The sequence below is a fragment of the Numenius arquata genome, chromosome 5, assembly GCF_964106895.1.
Source record: "Numenius arquata chromosome 5, bNumArq3.hap1.1, whole genome shotgun sequence".
Classification (NCBI taxonomy): Eukaryota; Metazoa; Chordata; class Aves; order Charadriiformes; family Scolopacidae; genus Numenius; species Numenius arquata.
The window spans coordinates 15,591,362-15,609,463 of record NC_133580.1 but is presented as its reverse complement, the minus strand read 5'-3'; the positions used below and the strand labels follow the sequence as shown (position 1 = coordinate 15,609,463).

Below are 18,102 nucleotides of genomic sequence, written 5' to 3'. Positions count from 1 at the left end.
CTCAGTGAACAGGAAGGTCCACTTAGTCACTATGTGCTACTCTCAACTTCCAGCGTGAAAAGCAAGTATCTTCAGACTCACCACGACCATTGCAGGTACGTGTTTAAAGAAATAGCACACATGCTTCAATTTTTAGGATGAAATACTTTAAATATATCTGCTAGGCCTGGAGTCAAACAAGCCTAGTTTTTTGGAGAGAAGGTACAAAAATCAAAACATATTAATTTTTTTCTTACTTCAAGACTCTATATATTCCTCCTGGTAAAAGGACAATTAAAGAAAATTAAATGTATGTCACTAGTTTTTCAATTGATTCTAAAAATATTAACAGTAGTTTTGACTGGTTATATTTTTAAAATGGCATCCATGTTTTGTGTTCTTTACAAAAATTATCGTATTTGAAACAATAACTGCTCATGTAACAAAAATACTTGCTTTAACAACAGGAAAACTGACTTCATGAAGTCTGCACGGCATTCAAGAATTAAAAAAATCTGTTATCTGGTCTTGTCATTTTTACTTTTACAACAAAATAACAGCCTCGGCATCCTGCTTTTTAGAATAAAAGACCTACCTCCTTTGACTTTTCAAGCACTTGAAAATTTTAAAAGAGAAAAACTAAAAAATGCTGACCGTGTAATAGCTGGGTATTCATGGTGGGTGGAGAACATGAAAGGTTACAATATGGATCTGTGCCTACGCGTTTCTTTTCAACTTGAGCAGCATCCTCCTGCTTCTGCTAACTCGGCAATCATACAGCTGACAGATTTCTGGGTTTTCTAAATAATGTATGGGATTTTCTTTTAACATGTCAGTGCAAAAGTATCAATTCTGCCCCTGTGTCGTTTGTGATGCTGATTTTCCTTGACAGCATTCCATTAAACCAATGAGTTTTTTCCCTCCTGAAGGTTCCTTAAATATTCCTCTGAGTGATGTATTTGTGGTTTTTTAAACAGATTGTGAAGGATGTTTGCATTTATGAGAAAACTGCATGGCAGGTACTGAAGGGAAAAAAAGGATAAAAAGATAACGCTTTCTTTTTTTCTATGAAGAGTTTTTTCTCTGATCCTCATATGCCAAAAACTAGGGTGTTTTTCCTTTCTTTTCTGCCTAACTTAGCTCCTTGTCTGGAAATTAAGCAACAAGACTCTACATACAGAATAACATTTTGACTTCCTAAGGAAATACCACTGAAACACTTAGTACTGTTTGATATCTCTCTTGGGAAAGCAAAACACTTTTATTAAATCATGCATGCTAACTCCAAAAGGCAACAGAAGGAAATAACTGCTTTATTCTTTTCACTGAGGTTTTGTACAAACAGATACTGTCACGGATTGCTATGTACTGATCCTTCTTTGCTTATGCAGCTTAAAGGATGTTCAGGTAATATCACCAATACTGTATTTTGCAATCCATCCTTCAAATTCCAGTTCTATCACATACTTGTACAAATTACTGGCTGCCATGCTATTAAAAAAAAAAAAGCTCTTACTTCATGTTTCAAATAAGTTTCAAATTTCCCTAGACAATTGTATGCTAATTTCCAGAATACACTTCACCTAATACTAGTATTGCATGATGATGACACAGATGATCTTTACAAACACTGTTGTGCAACCAAAGAGGTTTTGTTTTGTTTATCTTATTTCTATAGAACAAGGAAATTGATTACGTGGCTGGGCTTTGAGAGATCTGCACATGCATCCAGCATACCTGGCTTCAGCTGCCAACTTCAAACTCTTGATCTTACTCATTTTCTGAAGTGGAATATAAAAGGCCACATCACTCCTGGCATGTATTATCAGTCACGCTTTACAGCATGACTTGCTTTAGCTATGGCAACCTTCTGGACTCAAGGCAATCCTCAGATGTGTGCACTGATTGCCATCAGCAAACTGTCTCATCTCCAAGGACTCACATGGACTAGCCAAAAAGAAGAAATAGGATTACAAAAGATTTATGGCCACTGGGAAATGTAGATTTCAGAGGGATTAATTTCTCCAACTTCCAGACACCCATGTCCCCAACTATGTGGTTCTATAAATTCAACCTTCTTTCCCAGATCTTACAAGAAGATGGAGACAGACAGTAAGCCACAAGGAACAGCTAGCACAGATCAGCTGGACTGTGGGGCCAGAGAACCTATAGTGCCAGATTAAATATGAGATTTTCAACTGCCTGAGAAGTTTGCTTCAACACTTCATATGATGAGTAGGAAGGTGCAAAAAAATCTCTCTTCTGCAGAGAGAGTGGAAGGAGGACATTAATGTTCAAATGTATAACAACATTCTTCACAGCCCTGTGAAGCCCCCATTACTTCAATTAAAAAATATGTGCAATTTTTTTTTTGGTACTTTTTTTCCACAGTTTCAGTATTGTCTCTTGCAGAGCTTTTAAAAATTAACTTATTTAGAATATTCCAGTACTAAACTCCACCGTTTCTGAGATTATTGTAATTATCACAAAAAGGAGGTAGGTAGGACCTCATGGCAAAAGCATACCAGCTGAACTAGACGTGAGAAAAGAAGTGGCACATTTACTCCTCACTTCCTTAAACACACTTGTAAGATTCAATTCCACACCTGTAATTTCCTAGAGGACAACAAAGTATCTGAGGAATTACAGTCAGTGATCCTGAGAGTTACAAGTTCAGATTTTAAATTGATAGCATGAATTCTGGCTTCAGATACAGAAATTATGATAGGTGCACACATACACAGGAAAAAAAGAACAGAAGAGACATTCTAGGCATTACTAAAGAAGCAAATCCAAAATTATTTCATACTGACTTCAACAGATACAGATGGGGATGGAAATGAGCATGACAAGACATCCTCACCACTTCTTTGTTATACTAACAACCTGCATATAACGGCACACTTCCAAAAAAATCTGGCAAGAAACTTTCAGGACTTAATACTGATCAATTACATTTTAATTCAAAACAAGCAACAGCAAAAGAGACTATTCCACTCATCTATTTGCCTATGGAATGAGGAGGAAAGCACACATCCTATTGTGAAATACTTAGTGGCGTTGTATCTTATGCTACCCAAAGGAAGTCAATGTGGGACACTGAGGTAGCAAACCAACAAACTCTGTAGTTATTTTTTTAAGTAAAACTGCAACCCTTCAAGTCTTTGTTACAGTAAAAAGAAAAAAAAGAAAATATCAAAGGAAGCAAAAGGTCCTCTGCTCTGTATAACTATATTTCTGATTTGACAGCTACAATTATAATCATTCAGACATCTATTTCCCACAAACTCTCCACAGCCATAACCTTTAGTGATTAATTATAAAGTTCCAGGAGCAATAGTACACAGACTAATTTCCTAAAACAATAAAAGACAGAATTTCTCATTTGGAGCTAAATGAAACACGAACAGGTTGTTATTCATGCTGAAATCTAGATGCAGAGTCATGTTGCAGCCATTACAGAAGCTATTAAACACAACCTCAAATCAAAGAAACTGTAGGTCGCTCTCCTAAAATAAAATGTTTTTCTCACTTATGAGGCTTCTGAGTCCTTTGCTCTGTTCCTTTTTACCTCTTCTTAGTAAAAAAAATTTCAAAATTCAATTTTCTTTCTCATTTTGCATCCCCATTTTGTTTTTAATAGTCCTTTAAACTGTAAGAGTCTAGAGCAGTACAAACATTTGGTAAAGGTTTCATGCACACAGAATTATCATGGTGTTCTCTTCACAGTAAATCAAAGTTACAAAATGTGTACCAACTTCTAAACAAAATGCCCACTCTCTTCATGCCCCACCTCAGTCTCCAATGAGTTTTCTATAGTGAATATAATTCCTCAGTTAGTTTGTACAGTGAAATGTATAGTTAAGTTTTACACTCCATCCATTTTGGTTTTCCTTCTTCACACATCCTGCTTTACCTGCCTAATGTAAATCTTTAAAAAATTACCCTCCAATAAAGACAGAAACAATGCAAACGATCCTAATGCTGGCATTGCAGATATTAAAAAGAGGGTAAATTGTTATTTTTAATATGTTTAGTAGTAGTTTTTTTTCTTAAGGACTTATTTCTCTGTCTGCAAGCAACATTGGCACTCAATCCAGGAAATTTGCTCTTGGCAATTTTGCCGAATTAGGCAATGAAAAGGGGAAAGAATTGACAAAAGATCTTTACATAACTGACACCATATCATCCTTATCCTTGGGCCCCACTGTAACCAGCTAAAGTCAGTGGGAATTCTTCCAAATATTTAAATCGGTATCGAGTCAGTTGTAGAACTCATTGAATTGCTAAACCATAGAGAACTTTAATTTAATATGCATACTCTTGACATATTGTCGAAAGGCTGGTATGATAGTCCCCCAAAAAACTTGTCAACAAGGTACCTAAAATATTAATATTAATGTACTGTAGATTCTCCCCATAAGAAGCATATAAAATTTACCATATCAGGTAACACATGAAACCATGAACATTGAAATTAGCAAGTTTTTGTGCAGCAGCTTTAAAAAAACCCCTAATGCTAACCTTACATCTTTTCTGTATGAAGCTTCCTTGCTTTTCTGAAGGAATTCTATCTTCAGTCGTATTTCTTAGCATTTAGTGAAACTTCATAATTCATTTTGAACTATATACACAAGAGTTACACAAACTAAATATGCTTTTTCAGTGCTTTTTTTCTGAATTCAATATGCACTAATTGATTAGGGTCTGAGAGGTGAATAAGAAATACATATTCTACATAATAGAAAGCTGTGGAAGGGTTTAATGCATGAATTAGAAGCCAGATTTATTCAATACAGATGAGTATACAAAATTAGCAAAAGGCAATACCACTTTTGGAAAGACTGCTTTGTGCATAATTTGTCATGAATTCAAAGTTATTCCTTTACAAAATGAGTCTAAGACCTCCCAGCTGCTGCTTTATTGGTCTAATAAATTACCATTTTGATGGTACAACGCATATACACTATACACCATCCAAGCAAGCAAACTGTTAGATCGGCTTTGTCTTCAGAGCTGCATGTGTGACTTCAGAGACATATGAATGCTGATGGGAGATCTGAATGCAATGGGGGATCAGACAATGCCTCTGTTCTTGAATTGATAATGAAAACAAAGGATGTATAAGTTTCCAAAACGATAAGAGTGTATTGTAGGATGGTTTGTGTTGAAAAAAGTTGAGTCCAAGTGAACCTGCCCTTACTGTAATAGGTATCCAGCAGCTCTCTGAGACAAAACAGGTCTATCTTATTTTAGGATCTCTACGCTACCCCAGTAAAAGTCTCCTCTATTTACCTGAAAAGAGCATTAGAACAAACAAAGAAAATATTTTCTTCAAAGGATCCATTTCTGACTTAAACTTTGAATCCTATTCTTGTGGAGCTGGGACTTGGGGAGCTTAGTTCAAGTTTATACTAATGCTTACAGCACTATAGACTGAACATGTGTTCAGTGACAGTGCTTTCTACCCAAGGTTATTCCAGCCAGGTACGCCATAACAAACATTTATCATGACTATCCTTCATAGCTATGGCTTGCAAATATCCATTCAAGGAAAGACGAAAATGCAGAAAAGCCAGAAAGCTGGTGATTTAGCATTCCATACTTTACCTTTCTCCAGTGAACTGTGGAACTCACAATGAATTCCAACAACCTGACGTTTTGGAAACTTTCCATCATTTACAGGAAAACTCCAGACTCAGTGTATTATTGCCAGTAGAGAAGTCTTTTATTACTACAAATACATTTAGGGAACAGTTTAAAATGTCTGTATTCTAACATAATGAAAACAATACTTTCCCAATATTTTTTAAAAAATTGGTGAAGACGCCTGTTAGGAGGAAAATTGAAGGAATACTGCAGGAATGGGTGCAGTAATTTTGACTGGCAGAGCAAAGCTTACAAAATAAAAGAGCACAAGCATTTGAGATACATTTTTGATTTTGTTTCCCATGTACAAAAACAGGTGTTAAGAGCTCCCCTACAGCTCACATGCACAGCATTACTTACCTGCATTAGAATTGAGCTCTTCATTTTCTGATTCTGTTCCATTTTGACTTCCACTTCCATGAAGGCTATTCATTGCCATAAGTTTCATTTTCTGTAACTTCATAGCCTCTGCCATGGCAGCCGCTGTCAGACCTGGAAAATATAAAAAATAAAATGCAATATCATACCATACAATGCAGCACCGAAAAATATAAAGAACAAAACAATTCCTTTCAGTGAGCGTAAGTCACATAAATTCAATACGCATTCTTCGTCCAGTTCTGTTACGTTATTCTGAAAATATCTTTATTTTAAAGTTGAGTTCTTTCAGTACACCATCCTACGGATTTATTTTCTTTTAATGCTTTCAAGCTTCTTTTTCTTTTTTTGACGTTAAGCATAAAGAAATATTTATTTAATGGTATCCCTTTTGATTATACTTTTAAATATCATTTCCTGTCACTTTGATCATTTTGTCACTTTGATCACTTTCTGCTTGACTTATTTAGCTGCTACAAAATTTCCAATACACTAGTAAGATACAGTGTTCCTTAATTTCAACAGTTCGAAGCCAATTAACATGGAATTATCAATGCTGTACTATTATATTATATATTCAAATATTATTTTGTCTTTTTCTAAAGTCAGTTGGTTTGGATTAACGTTATTACTGCAGGAAAAACTGTTAGAAAAGTACAATAGGGGTAATTACAAACTCGATCCCACCTTTAAGAGACCATTAAGACCAGCACAAATTTACAGAATTAAGTGGGGTTAGGGGCAGAAGATTTTCAAGTGACTAAAACCCATTTATTTCAAATAGTAAAAGAGGAGAAGTAGAGTAGCATCAGGCTACATGTTACCACCATTATAAAAATTTTTCTATTATTATTATTTAGATTCCCAACATCTGTTTTTTGTAATACTAAACTTTTTAAGTTCTATCCTTTTGACCTGGTCAGCAAGAGATCAGCTTTTCTTCCAGACAGTATCAAATTACTTTTATTGTGGGCAAGATGTGACTGAAAATATCGTATCTGAAGTTCATTTATCTTGCTGGAAAATACAGGGCATAAGGCCACGTAACCAAAAAGATCTCTTAAGGTATAATTGTTTATTCATTCAGTTATGGTTTAAATGGGTTTACTGTCTTCCAGTATAGTGTGACTTGCTTTTGTCTCTTGCTAAACAGCAAGCTAAAGGCTTCATATCAGCTATCTTGTATGACTGTGCAACAGTTCCACAAAAGCACTGAGTTGCATTTACCAAAAAAACCCATGATTTTTTGTTAGTGGCACAAGTTGTATCAACCCACAAAGATATCATACGTCAAAACAGAATTAAATAATCCTCTGTGTCTGGAAAGTATTGTTTACTGAGGGATTAGATACTGATTACAGTGAATTACTAATTTTCACTATACTGCCGCACATCCATAAATTAAAATACTTTCTTTTAAAAGCTGCTACGAATTTGACATTTAGATTAGCTCTGCTGCTCCTATAACAGGCTTCAAAAAAGTTGGCATTATTTTAATATTACTGAAGTAAGCAAGCAATCAATAGACTCCAACTGCACGGAGGAGGGACATATATTACCACATCTGGACACAGCAATTTGGTTAACTTCAGTGAAGATATCCCTAATAAATAACTAGTAAGTTGGAGATGACAGGTTACAATATGGGAGACACACAAGCCCTCTTCTTTCCAGGCTGTCCCCCTCCCTCCATCTTGCCTAAGAGCCTCTCAACATCCACAAAAACAAACTGCAGTTACACACTCCCATAATCCCAAAGCGCTGATGTCAGATCTAACAAATAACACCTACACAAGTTAGGTACTTGTTTTACTGTCTTGTCGTATTGATTTCATTATTAATATACACTAAATACAAACATATAAAAGTCCAGAAAACATCAACAATCTTGTCTTTAGATCATTTAATGCAGTCCTCACTTCATAAAGAAGATCACTATACCTTAAGAGAACTCACTTTAAATTTAAAAATATTTTTTCTAATACCCTTTAAAGTTCTTTTGCAAATGCTACAGGTTTTATTATCACACAGCTATAAAATACTGATGTTTCAAATGCTGTTTTTACAAATTCTCTGGCTGACACCACTCACACTTAATCCACCAAAGAATACATCTTAAATGATAAAACTGTTCACACTTTCTGGAGAAGATGAAACAGTCTATAAACTTCTCCACTTTTTTTTTTTTTTTTCCTAGGGAAAGGAAGTGGGATTGTTCTCTCAGTGGATTTCACATTATTTTCAGGAAGTTCAATAAACAAGCATCAACACAAGTTCTCTGAGAAAGATACTGTTTTCAAGATTTCCAGAAACCTGTGTGATTTGCCCGCCTATAGCACATCTGTATATTTCATCCTCCCAACCAATGCCAAGTTTTGAGGTACAGCCATCACTAAAGCATTTTCAGAACTTGTACCCACTCACAGCCTTCTCTCTTCTCTTTATACTTCTAACCCATTTGCAAAGAATTCACATTTATTTTGAAGGTTACAAAAAATACAGTCTAAACATGGAGTTTTTTATCATAAAGTTTAATCATTTGTATGTACCCAAATACATACAGATGAACCAATATCCCAGTAAGTATTTTCATCTGGGCCAGTATTTATACAGGTTTTTGATACTATAAATCATAAAAATTTACTTAGTTTAAATATCCAAAAGAGTAAGGAAACTATTCATAAGGAAATAAACAGGGAATGTAAAGTGAACTCAGACCTTTAGCAAAATGTTCAGTGAAAAGACAAGACAAAAAATTATCCAAGGTAGAGTATTAAAAAAAAGAAACAATACACCCCCCACCCCCCCCAAAAAAAACCCCAAACCCAAACTTCTACTGAACAGTTTTATCAGAAGAATAACAAAGGCAGAAAGGGTACCGAGGAACAAGCAGAAAAGAATAAACAGTCCCAAAATCACCACGACGCTGCCTGCAGAAATTAACGGTAATTATTGTCAGGCATTTTTGAGCTCCCCAACCAGACACAGCTGCCATAAGGACAACAGCCAAAAAACAGTGATGTATCAGAAATCTATGCTGTGCCATCTGCCACACCAAAGTCACTCTACTTCAGCATTAAAAGTTTAAAGAGTAAAGCACAGTCCTGATGTAGAAAGCACTACAGCCTGAAGAGCCTGAGCAGTCAGGCATAAACTTGAAGCAGATATAGCCAATACTCTCTCTAAACTCAGTATAAGCAAACCTTTTATACTCTCATTCACTTATTCCCCAGTCTATATAATTTCTTACTTGAATTGTGAGAGCAGTAAAAGCCCCAGAATCTGACTGCATGAGGCACTTTAAAAAACAGTGTACTAATTCTTCAGCATTTCTGAAAGCTAATAAAATTGAGGTTAAAGCAAATGGTTTCAGCAGTAAGGGTGAGCTACTGATTGAAACGATGGAAGAAAACGTACAGCAAATCACCCATTGGCATAATCTTCAACTAAGGGTACTGCCGCGGCTAGTGTTACTGAAGTTACTATTTAATTTAACTATTAATAAAACTCCTTTCTATAATTGACTCGGCTCCATCTGGCTGTGGCAGTGAGGGCTATTCTTCAACTGACTTATCTGAAGATCTACAAAGAACTGAAGAATCATTTCCATCTTCTTGGATGAATCATTATCAGCAGCAGAATCTCAGTTAGAGTACCCCACTTTGAAAAATGTACTTGAAAACTGCTGTAACATATACATCTATCCCTCTACTTTCACCTTAAAAAAAAAAAAAAAGGATCACTAGGAAAACCGACATCGTGGATTACATACTTCAAAGCTTCCGTTTTTTCCTCTCCATTTACACTTCAAATTTTCCTTCCTTCAGTTATCTTCTGCCAGCTGTGATCAATCACTAAACACTCAGGAAATAAACTATGTACCACTGATTATCAAACACGTACAACCTTTACAATACTAACAACAACAACAAAAAAGCAGGAGTCTCATCACAGTTGCAATGATGTGTTTTCAGAACTGCTAGCAGCCATGTGGCTGGCGGAGCTAGTTCTGCTAACAGTAGCCCACAACCAACCGGTCTCCTTGGCTGAAAGACAGCAGCTCCTTGAAGAGCTGGTAGAGATCTTTAAAACACATCAGCCCCAATGCAGAAATCTCAGAGCCACGTTCTGGGTCAGCTCTCTATATATGAATCTTGATTACAACTGCATAACAGATTGTGATGGTGTGCACTCAGGTACACCTGCATTGTGCATATGGCAAAACAACCAACTGCCATTAGTAATCTGCATTCCATAATTTCAGTTTTGTCAGGACACTGTGTACTCTCCCCTTTGACAAGTCTGCACAGCTCTGCTGTACAACACACAAATTTAGCCCTGAAATAACCCTTCAAGGACACACAAACCAGCACACTTTATGCTCAGATTGCACTGAAGTAAAATTCTCCTATTATATTCTGAGTCACAGTTAAAATATACCTAAGCACCAAACAGTTTGCAAATTAAGGTTTTTGCTTCAAATTAGGACCATGCTCAGCTTACTCAACATGACCTGCTGCTTGTGGGGCACTGGAGATGGAATAGACCTGAACGTACTGGGAGGCTTGGTCGCTTCTGTGAGGGCTGGACCCACTGAACACATCCTCTGCTCCTAAAGCCCAGGTACCTGCAGTACTTGAGAGGGTGTGAAGAGCAGAGAGGTTTCTCCATCCCTTGTCTGAATCCTATTAAAGTTAGTAGTTAATTGTTTACTCAAATATCCCCTACACAGACACGTCGACTACTGAAGCTTATTCCTCTGTGAAGTCTCAGGAATTATTTCAACAACAAAAAAAAGCATTATCACTGCATGGCCCAAAGATCACAACTCAAGGCTGTTTGTAGTGTATCCCCCTCAAGGCCAGTTTCCCATTTCCCATTACAGGGCAGTGCCGAACCCACCAGCTTCCCTGAGCACCAGGCAACAAGGGGACAGTGTCTCTTCCTTCAAGCAAACATCACTGATTAGCAAATACCTGCTTGGAGACATAAGAAACCAAAACTCAATTGCATTCCTACACTGAGGTACCCAGAGTGCCTTGCATGTAAGTGAATCCTGCATGCTTAACTAATGTCCAGTCACTGAAAATTGGATTTTGATGGTAAATACAAGGACTCTGAGCATTTTAAGGTGACCCCGAGTATCTGCTAATCTTGTACTCTAGCTACAGCTATTTTTTTTCAGTTTCTTAATTAGACTGTGCCCCCCCTTCCTATTAGTTTGAAAGCTCTTCTGTCAAAACTGTGAACAAGTAAATTAACTAAAAGAGAACTATGAGTAATCAAATCTTGGGGTTTGCAATTAATTAAATGAAATGGTGAGTTAGTGAACTGAAGAATGGTCTTCTATTAAAACAAAACATTTCATTAAATTAACAGTCAACACATTGCAATTAATAATATTCAAAAGGAAAAATGAAAACCAGTTTAGCCTTGCCATATTATTTCAGTCTAACAGTCAAGCATTGTGCATCGCCTTGTTTGTTATTTGCATTCAAAGCTGCTATGGGTCAAGTATGATGTGCTAAAACAGGAATAATGAAACATCTGGTAGTATGAAATGTTAATATGAGATACCATATTGCAAACAGTGAAAACAATTCTGAAACATCTAATAAATTAGGCCTTGGAAGACTGAAAAGGATATGCTTTCTTTCCCATTTTCTTCAATAAGGAAATTATTAAAAATAAAGCTTGAGAAGTGAACCTCATGAGGTTCAACAAAGCCAAGTGCAGGGTCCTGCACCTGGAGCAGGACATCCATACAGGTATCCATACAGGCTGGGGGATGAGGGAACTGAGAGCAGCCCTGCCAAGAAGGACTTGGGGGTACTGGTGGCTGAAAAGCTGGACATGAGCTGACAATGTACACCTGCAGCCCAGAAAGCCAACAGTATCCTGGGCTGCATCAAAAGAATTGTGGCCAGCAGGGTGAGGGAGGGTATTCTCCCCCTCTACTCCACTGTGGTGAGACCTCACTTGTAGTACTGCATCCAGCTCTCGGGCCCGCAATGTAAGAAGGACATGGACCTGTTGGAACAAGTCCGGAGGAGAGCCACGAAGATGATCAGAAGGATGGAGCACCTCTCCTATGAGGACAGGCTGAGACAGTTGGGGTTGTTCAGCCTGGAGAAGGCTCAGGGAGACCTTATTGCAGCCTTTCAATACTTAAAGGAGACCTACAGGTAAGATGGGGACAAACTTTTTAGCAGGGCTTTTTATGATAGGACAAGGGGTAATGGTTTTAAACTAAAAGAGGGTAGATTTAGACTAGATATAAGCAAGAAAGTTTTTTAGAATGAGGGTAGTGAAACACTGGCCGAGGTTGCCCAGAGAGGTGGTAGATGCCCCATCCCTGGAAACATTAAAGGTGAGTTTGGACAGGGCTCTGAGCAACCTGATCTAATTGAAGATGGCACTGCGTATTGCAGGGGAGGTTGGACTAGATGGACTAGACCTTTAAAGGTCCCTTCCAACCCAAACTATTCTATGATTCTATGATAAATACCTATAATCTACTTCACTGTTTTCAGAATGCCTGCAAGAATTTACTAATTAATTTAAACATTCACATTAGAAAGTAGAGGCTTCTCTGTAGCCGAAATGAATCATCTTTGTTTAGACATAAACTGGTAGGTAAAATCCAGCTATTAACATGAAGGACTGAAACCAAATTTTTGAATAAAAATATTAAAATGACCAAAGTGTTAGAGCAGTTTGGAGACAGGTCCAAACATGTAAGTCCTATTATTGCCAATTTTTCCCATTTCTGTAAACTGACTCAACTAGAAACGATAGGGAAGTTTTAGCTCTAGTGCATGTTCTGTTTTCAATGGCTGTTCAAAGATATTCTGGCGACCATAATAATCCATCAATGTGAAACATTTGAGAGACTGTAAAGAAAGAACTTAGTGAGTAATTGGCCACTGCAGGCAGAGGATGGAATTTCAGTGTAAGCGCCATAGCACAAAACTTTATCATGGGGGAAGTTGTGTGAGTATTCACCCCAGGCCCTGGGAGGACACTTTGGAGCCCAGACTGAAATCCATGCTACATCCATTTGACATTGCTAAACTGAAATGTAGTCAATAGCCAAGAAATGTATTACAACTGTTGAGTTTCTTTCATATGTTCTGATACCTGCAGCCAGTCATTCTGCTATTACAACCATATTTTAAAAATATGTTCTTCTTTCCCATTTTGCAACAGGAAAGCACCCCAGCAAAAATTGATTTTTAGAGTAGAAAATGTGAAAGTATTTATATAGTATTTATCCTGCTACATGTTCAAAGTGAACAAGAAAATAAAGATTAATTCTCTAAACACATTCAGTTAATGGAAGTTCAGAAAATACTGAAGATCATCCTTAGCAAAACACTTTAGATAATAGCTGAAATTTTTGAGTGGCGTACAATTTTTAAAAAGCACCACTTTAAAATCTCAAGAAAATTATACTACGACAAAAGCACCTTACTGAGGGAGAAAAAAACCCAAGCAAATATTGTGCATATTTGTCAGGAATTGTGAGAACCTAATCTTCCACAGAGAAGCTCCACTTTGCTCGCTTCTGCAATGAATTGTCACACAGCCTTTACTTGAGAGACCTTTTTCTTTGCCTTTGCGCAGTCCCTGAGTATTCCCTACACAGCTTCCACTTCTGCAGCAGATAGATAGGGACAGACCCGTAGATAGGTCTCTTCATCATACAACCCTGCTTCCCCCACAGGTCAATCGATTCTCTATCACCAACCAGGCAGCTATGCTGGGGAAAAAACAGTATGTGATAACGTAATTTAAAGACTTTGCCCAATGCTCAAGGGATCAGAATTAGGGTTGCACAAATGTTTCTGAATTTTTGACAGCTTGATTTTGCAATCATAGTAATTTTTGTTTAACAAGGTGTGCTTGCTCACTTTATTTTAATTCTAAAATACAATCTCAAGCAAAAGCTCATGTGAACATAAACAAGATTAAAACCTTTACACGCCAAAACGTCCCTGCCACTCCATGGAATAACTCACAGAAGTAACGGGTTGCCATTCTCTAATTTCACACATACTTAGACAGTAGCAAAAGTCCTGATACCTATAAATATGGGTGTTCACTTTAAAATACAGGGAGAGTTTGCTTTCCGGATGTTTTCATCCCATGTCTGCCTCTATTCTTTGTAATTCTCACCCCCGTTACAAACTCTGTGTTTTGTATAGCCTAGTCTTATCCTCCCTGATATCCAAACATTTTTAACATGAACATCTTCCATCAAGTCTCTGTACCTGAGTTATTTCATAGCCTTGATCCACATGAAGTTATGATGACCAAAGACCTGTCAGATTTCTTGTCAAAACCCACGGGGCTCACTTTGAAGTATACAGAAATTCTAATCCTGAATTTGTGCTTAAACCCATGTTAACATGAGCACTCATGTTCAAGCTGATACATAGCAATACCCAACTATATTTTACAGATGACTTCATATCCAAAAAAGTAGCCTGTATCTTATGTCAAATAAAATTGCAGCTTACCTTATTGGAGGGAAACCAAAAAACCAGCACTAAAAAGAGCACTGAGGGTTACAGTAATATTTTTTCCTTCATTCTTACAGTGTGTCTCAAGAAAATTGATTAATTTTGTGACATTTTCTGCTCTTTTTTACAATCTATTCCATGACAATGATTTGTCAAGACTGTAATGTGTAATACTTTTAGTATGCTGCACTACTGTGACCTTTACCTTCTTCTGTATATTTGATTGACTGACCACCCCACTTTTGATCTACAGGTTTCAGAAGATGGAAGCATACATGAGACAGACATGTTGGCCATTGAATTATTTTTTAAAAGATCACAATCACTTTATACAGATAATTTGTACGTTCTTCTTTGCATATCTGATGCAATTTTAGTCACGTCATTGAAAATTTTCAATAGAAAATGAAAACTCTTATACTATGTGGTATACTTAAGAAGTGTTTTCATACATCAAAAAAGTGACAAATTCATACATTAGGACTCAGATCTCAGTAAGGATAAGACAAGTTAAACAAATGTTCATAATCATCCAAATTCTCAAACTATCCGCTTATGCTTTCATAATGCTGTCACAGACTAAAGATTACAGTTCTTTGAGATAAGGACTTGACAAATAAAAAACTAAATGAGAAACATGTTAAATTACCTCCATGAGAGCAACATGTTAACTCCAAAGTTCTAAATATTCAGAAGCCACAGGAAAGAATACAGGAAAGATGGTTATCATCAGCTCCAAAAGGAAGCTAGACCTTTGACACAGGCCTCACAACCTGCAGAGTAGGAATGCTTCAGTAACTTCAGTCAGGACAAATAAGGAGACTGGCACACGCTGGCACCTCGCCAGCGCTGTGCACCACCATCTAGCGACATAGCCCAGGCGGGCAATCTCAGATTTACTTGAGTCAAATTCAAAACAACCTGGACTGCCCAGTGGCCTGGAAAGCTCTCACACAGTCAGGGCCCTGGATGCACTAACACAGCTTGATGGTCACCTTCTCTTGGGCTTCAGTGCTCACTGCATTTGCTTCTGATTGCAGGACTTAGTTATCCATTTTGGAATACATTTGGGTTCATGGGAACCTCAAAGTATGTTAATAAGTACATAAACCTAACAGCTCTCATATTCACCATGGACATTCTGTACCTTCCGTCATCACCGAAGTCTGTCATGGTGCATGTGCTGTCATCTGAAATTAGAATTAGCTGTTGTTAGTTTTTTCTCCATGTTTATTCCTTTGCCTTTAAATAAATTTCTGTGGGTTTAAAGCACTTGTCCGTATGTGGCAATGATGGAGAAATTGCTGAAGTTTTTGGAGGTCCTTTCAGTTAAGTACCAAGAAGTCTCAAAGCTTATCTGGAGTTGGCACAAATCTCTCAAGTTTGTAAAATTAATTGGGCTGGAAGGTCTTCTGAGAATAAGGATATCTTTGTGAGTGATTTCAAGCTACTTTGTACTTCTGATTGGAAAATACCACACAAATATTTTTTTTGGTATCAGATGGCACAGCTCAGCTACATACCAGCTGTCTCAAACCACAATTTAAAAAAATGGTGTATTTCAAGGATTTTAAGTGGATACTGAGTTCCAGCGAAGGGCAACGAGGATGATTCAAGGATTGGAGCATCTCCCTTATGAAGAAAGGCTGAGAGAGCTGGGACTCTTTAGCCTGGAGAAGAGAAGGCTGAGGGGAGACCTTATCAATGCTTATAAGTATCTAAAGGGTGGGTTGAAGGAGGAGGGAGCCAGACCCTTTTCAGTGGTTGCCAGTGACAGGACGAGGGGCAACGGGCACAAGCTGGAACATAGGAGGTTCCACTCAAAGATGAGAAAAAACTTCTTTACGGTGAGGGTGACAGAGCCCTGGAACAGGCTGCCCAGGGAGGTTGTGGAGTCCCCTTCTTTGGAGATTTTCAAGACCTGCCTGGATGCAGTCCTGAGTAACATGCTCTGACATGCTCTGGGCAATCCTGCTTCGGCAGGGGAGTTGGACTAGACGATCTTTATGGTCCCTTCCAACTCTAAAAATTCAGTGAAATTGTACTACAGTATTTCAGATGAAATGTCTATGACTATGAATGACTATACTGTCAAAATTGCTGTTAGAGACTGGATTGCTAAAATATTACCCCTACTAGCCACTCTTCACTTCAGCTGGACCAGCCCAACCAGTGCCATGGGCTTTCGAGGATTGTACTGTGCAAATCCCTTACTCAATCCCTCCTAGAAGCTGAAGTGTTAGAGGAGAGAAATGTTACTCCAATCTTTCCTCAGATGTTTTCACTGAACTGAAACTGAGCAAATAACAATTTCACATTATTACTCACCAAGCTACAAACAGAAGCAGTGAGCTTCCTCTTTACTCAAGGTGGCAACTCCACCATCAAAAGTTTGCTTGCAAATGAAGAGCAGAAATACCGTGAATGATAACCTGTTCTCCACTACAGTTTGCACTGGCTAGGAGGAGGGAAAACAATTTGTATTCATCTAACTCAAAGTAGCTTAAGTTGCAAGCGTAGATGAAGCACTCAACCAAGGATACAATTCTGCCTTCCTCATAGGCATTGGGATCCCCCAAATTTGCAGCAACACCTCTGCAATCAATTTAAAATCAGTGGGATTGTTTGCAAAGGTTAGATTCTTCTTATAGAAATTATTGAGACTAGACCATCGGTTGGGATGACAATTAGTGGTAGCTTAGACAGTAAAATTTAAGTCAGGCTCCTCTGCTTACACAGCTTTGTAGAATCAACCCCTACATGACATTTCTTCCACATAAGCAATTTTTCAGGACCTCTGCCAGAAAAGAAACTGAATAGTATGATAACACAGCCACCACTGCCCTTAGTTACTTAAGGCTGAGACGTTTGTGGCTAGTTCGTAAAAACCACAACAATACTATGCTTATTTGAAGCACAATAACCTAAGCAATGAAAAAAGGGAGTCAACGCACTCCTCTCCAAATGGTGTTTAATTAACTCGACCTCAAAAGAGGTGAGTTTGAAAGCAGTATCGCTTAAGAACATGATTTCATGGAATATTCTTTTGAGACCTATAACCACTTTCCATTTCTGGCTGTTGAATCAAAGTGAAATATTAGCGCTTCAACATCATTTGAAATACCACAGTTTATACACAGAGAAAAATATTTTTGGATGGTATTAGGAAAGACTAGTAAAGCAATAATGTCTCTGGCAAGAAAGCAAAACAGTTCAGTAAAAACTGAGGACATCAGTGACACAGGCTCCAAGTGGATCTCCAGTTTTAGGGTAGAACCTACCGCATTTAACAATTACTATCAATTTGAGAAAAGATGTAGAGCGTAGTGCAGAAACGTAACTTAAATTTTCTTGGAATGGCTGATTCATAATTTTCCCTAACAAATTTCCCATTAATTGCTCAATGTAAAATAAAGTAACACATGGGGGAGCAAGGACTAGACTCTAGGTCTCCTCATGTGAAGACTATAGCTACTATTACGTTAGGATCTCTTTCTCTATACACTTTTGTCATAACAAAACCTGTCAGGTTTTTTTTTTTCCTTTTTTAATTCAGGGAGTGGAAAAACGC

General features: G+C 37.5%; 1 protein-coding gene across 1 annotated transcript in view; it reads right to left on the bottom strand.

Annotated features, from left to right (window-relative positions):
- DACH2 (dachshund family transcription factor 2) overlaps window positions 1-18,102 on the bottom strand; it is a 306,794-nt gene that overhangs the window by 94,749 nt on the left and 193,943 nt on the right. Inside the window, exon 3 of the mRNA XM_074147347.1 lies at window positions 5,989-6,120. Coding sequence (XP_074003448.1) covers window positions 5,989-6,120 — 132 coding nt within the window. The remainder of the gene's footprint in view (window positions 1-5,988; window positions 6,121-18,102) is intronic.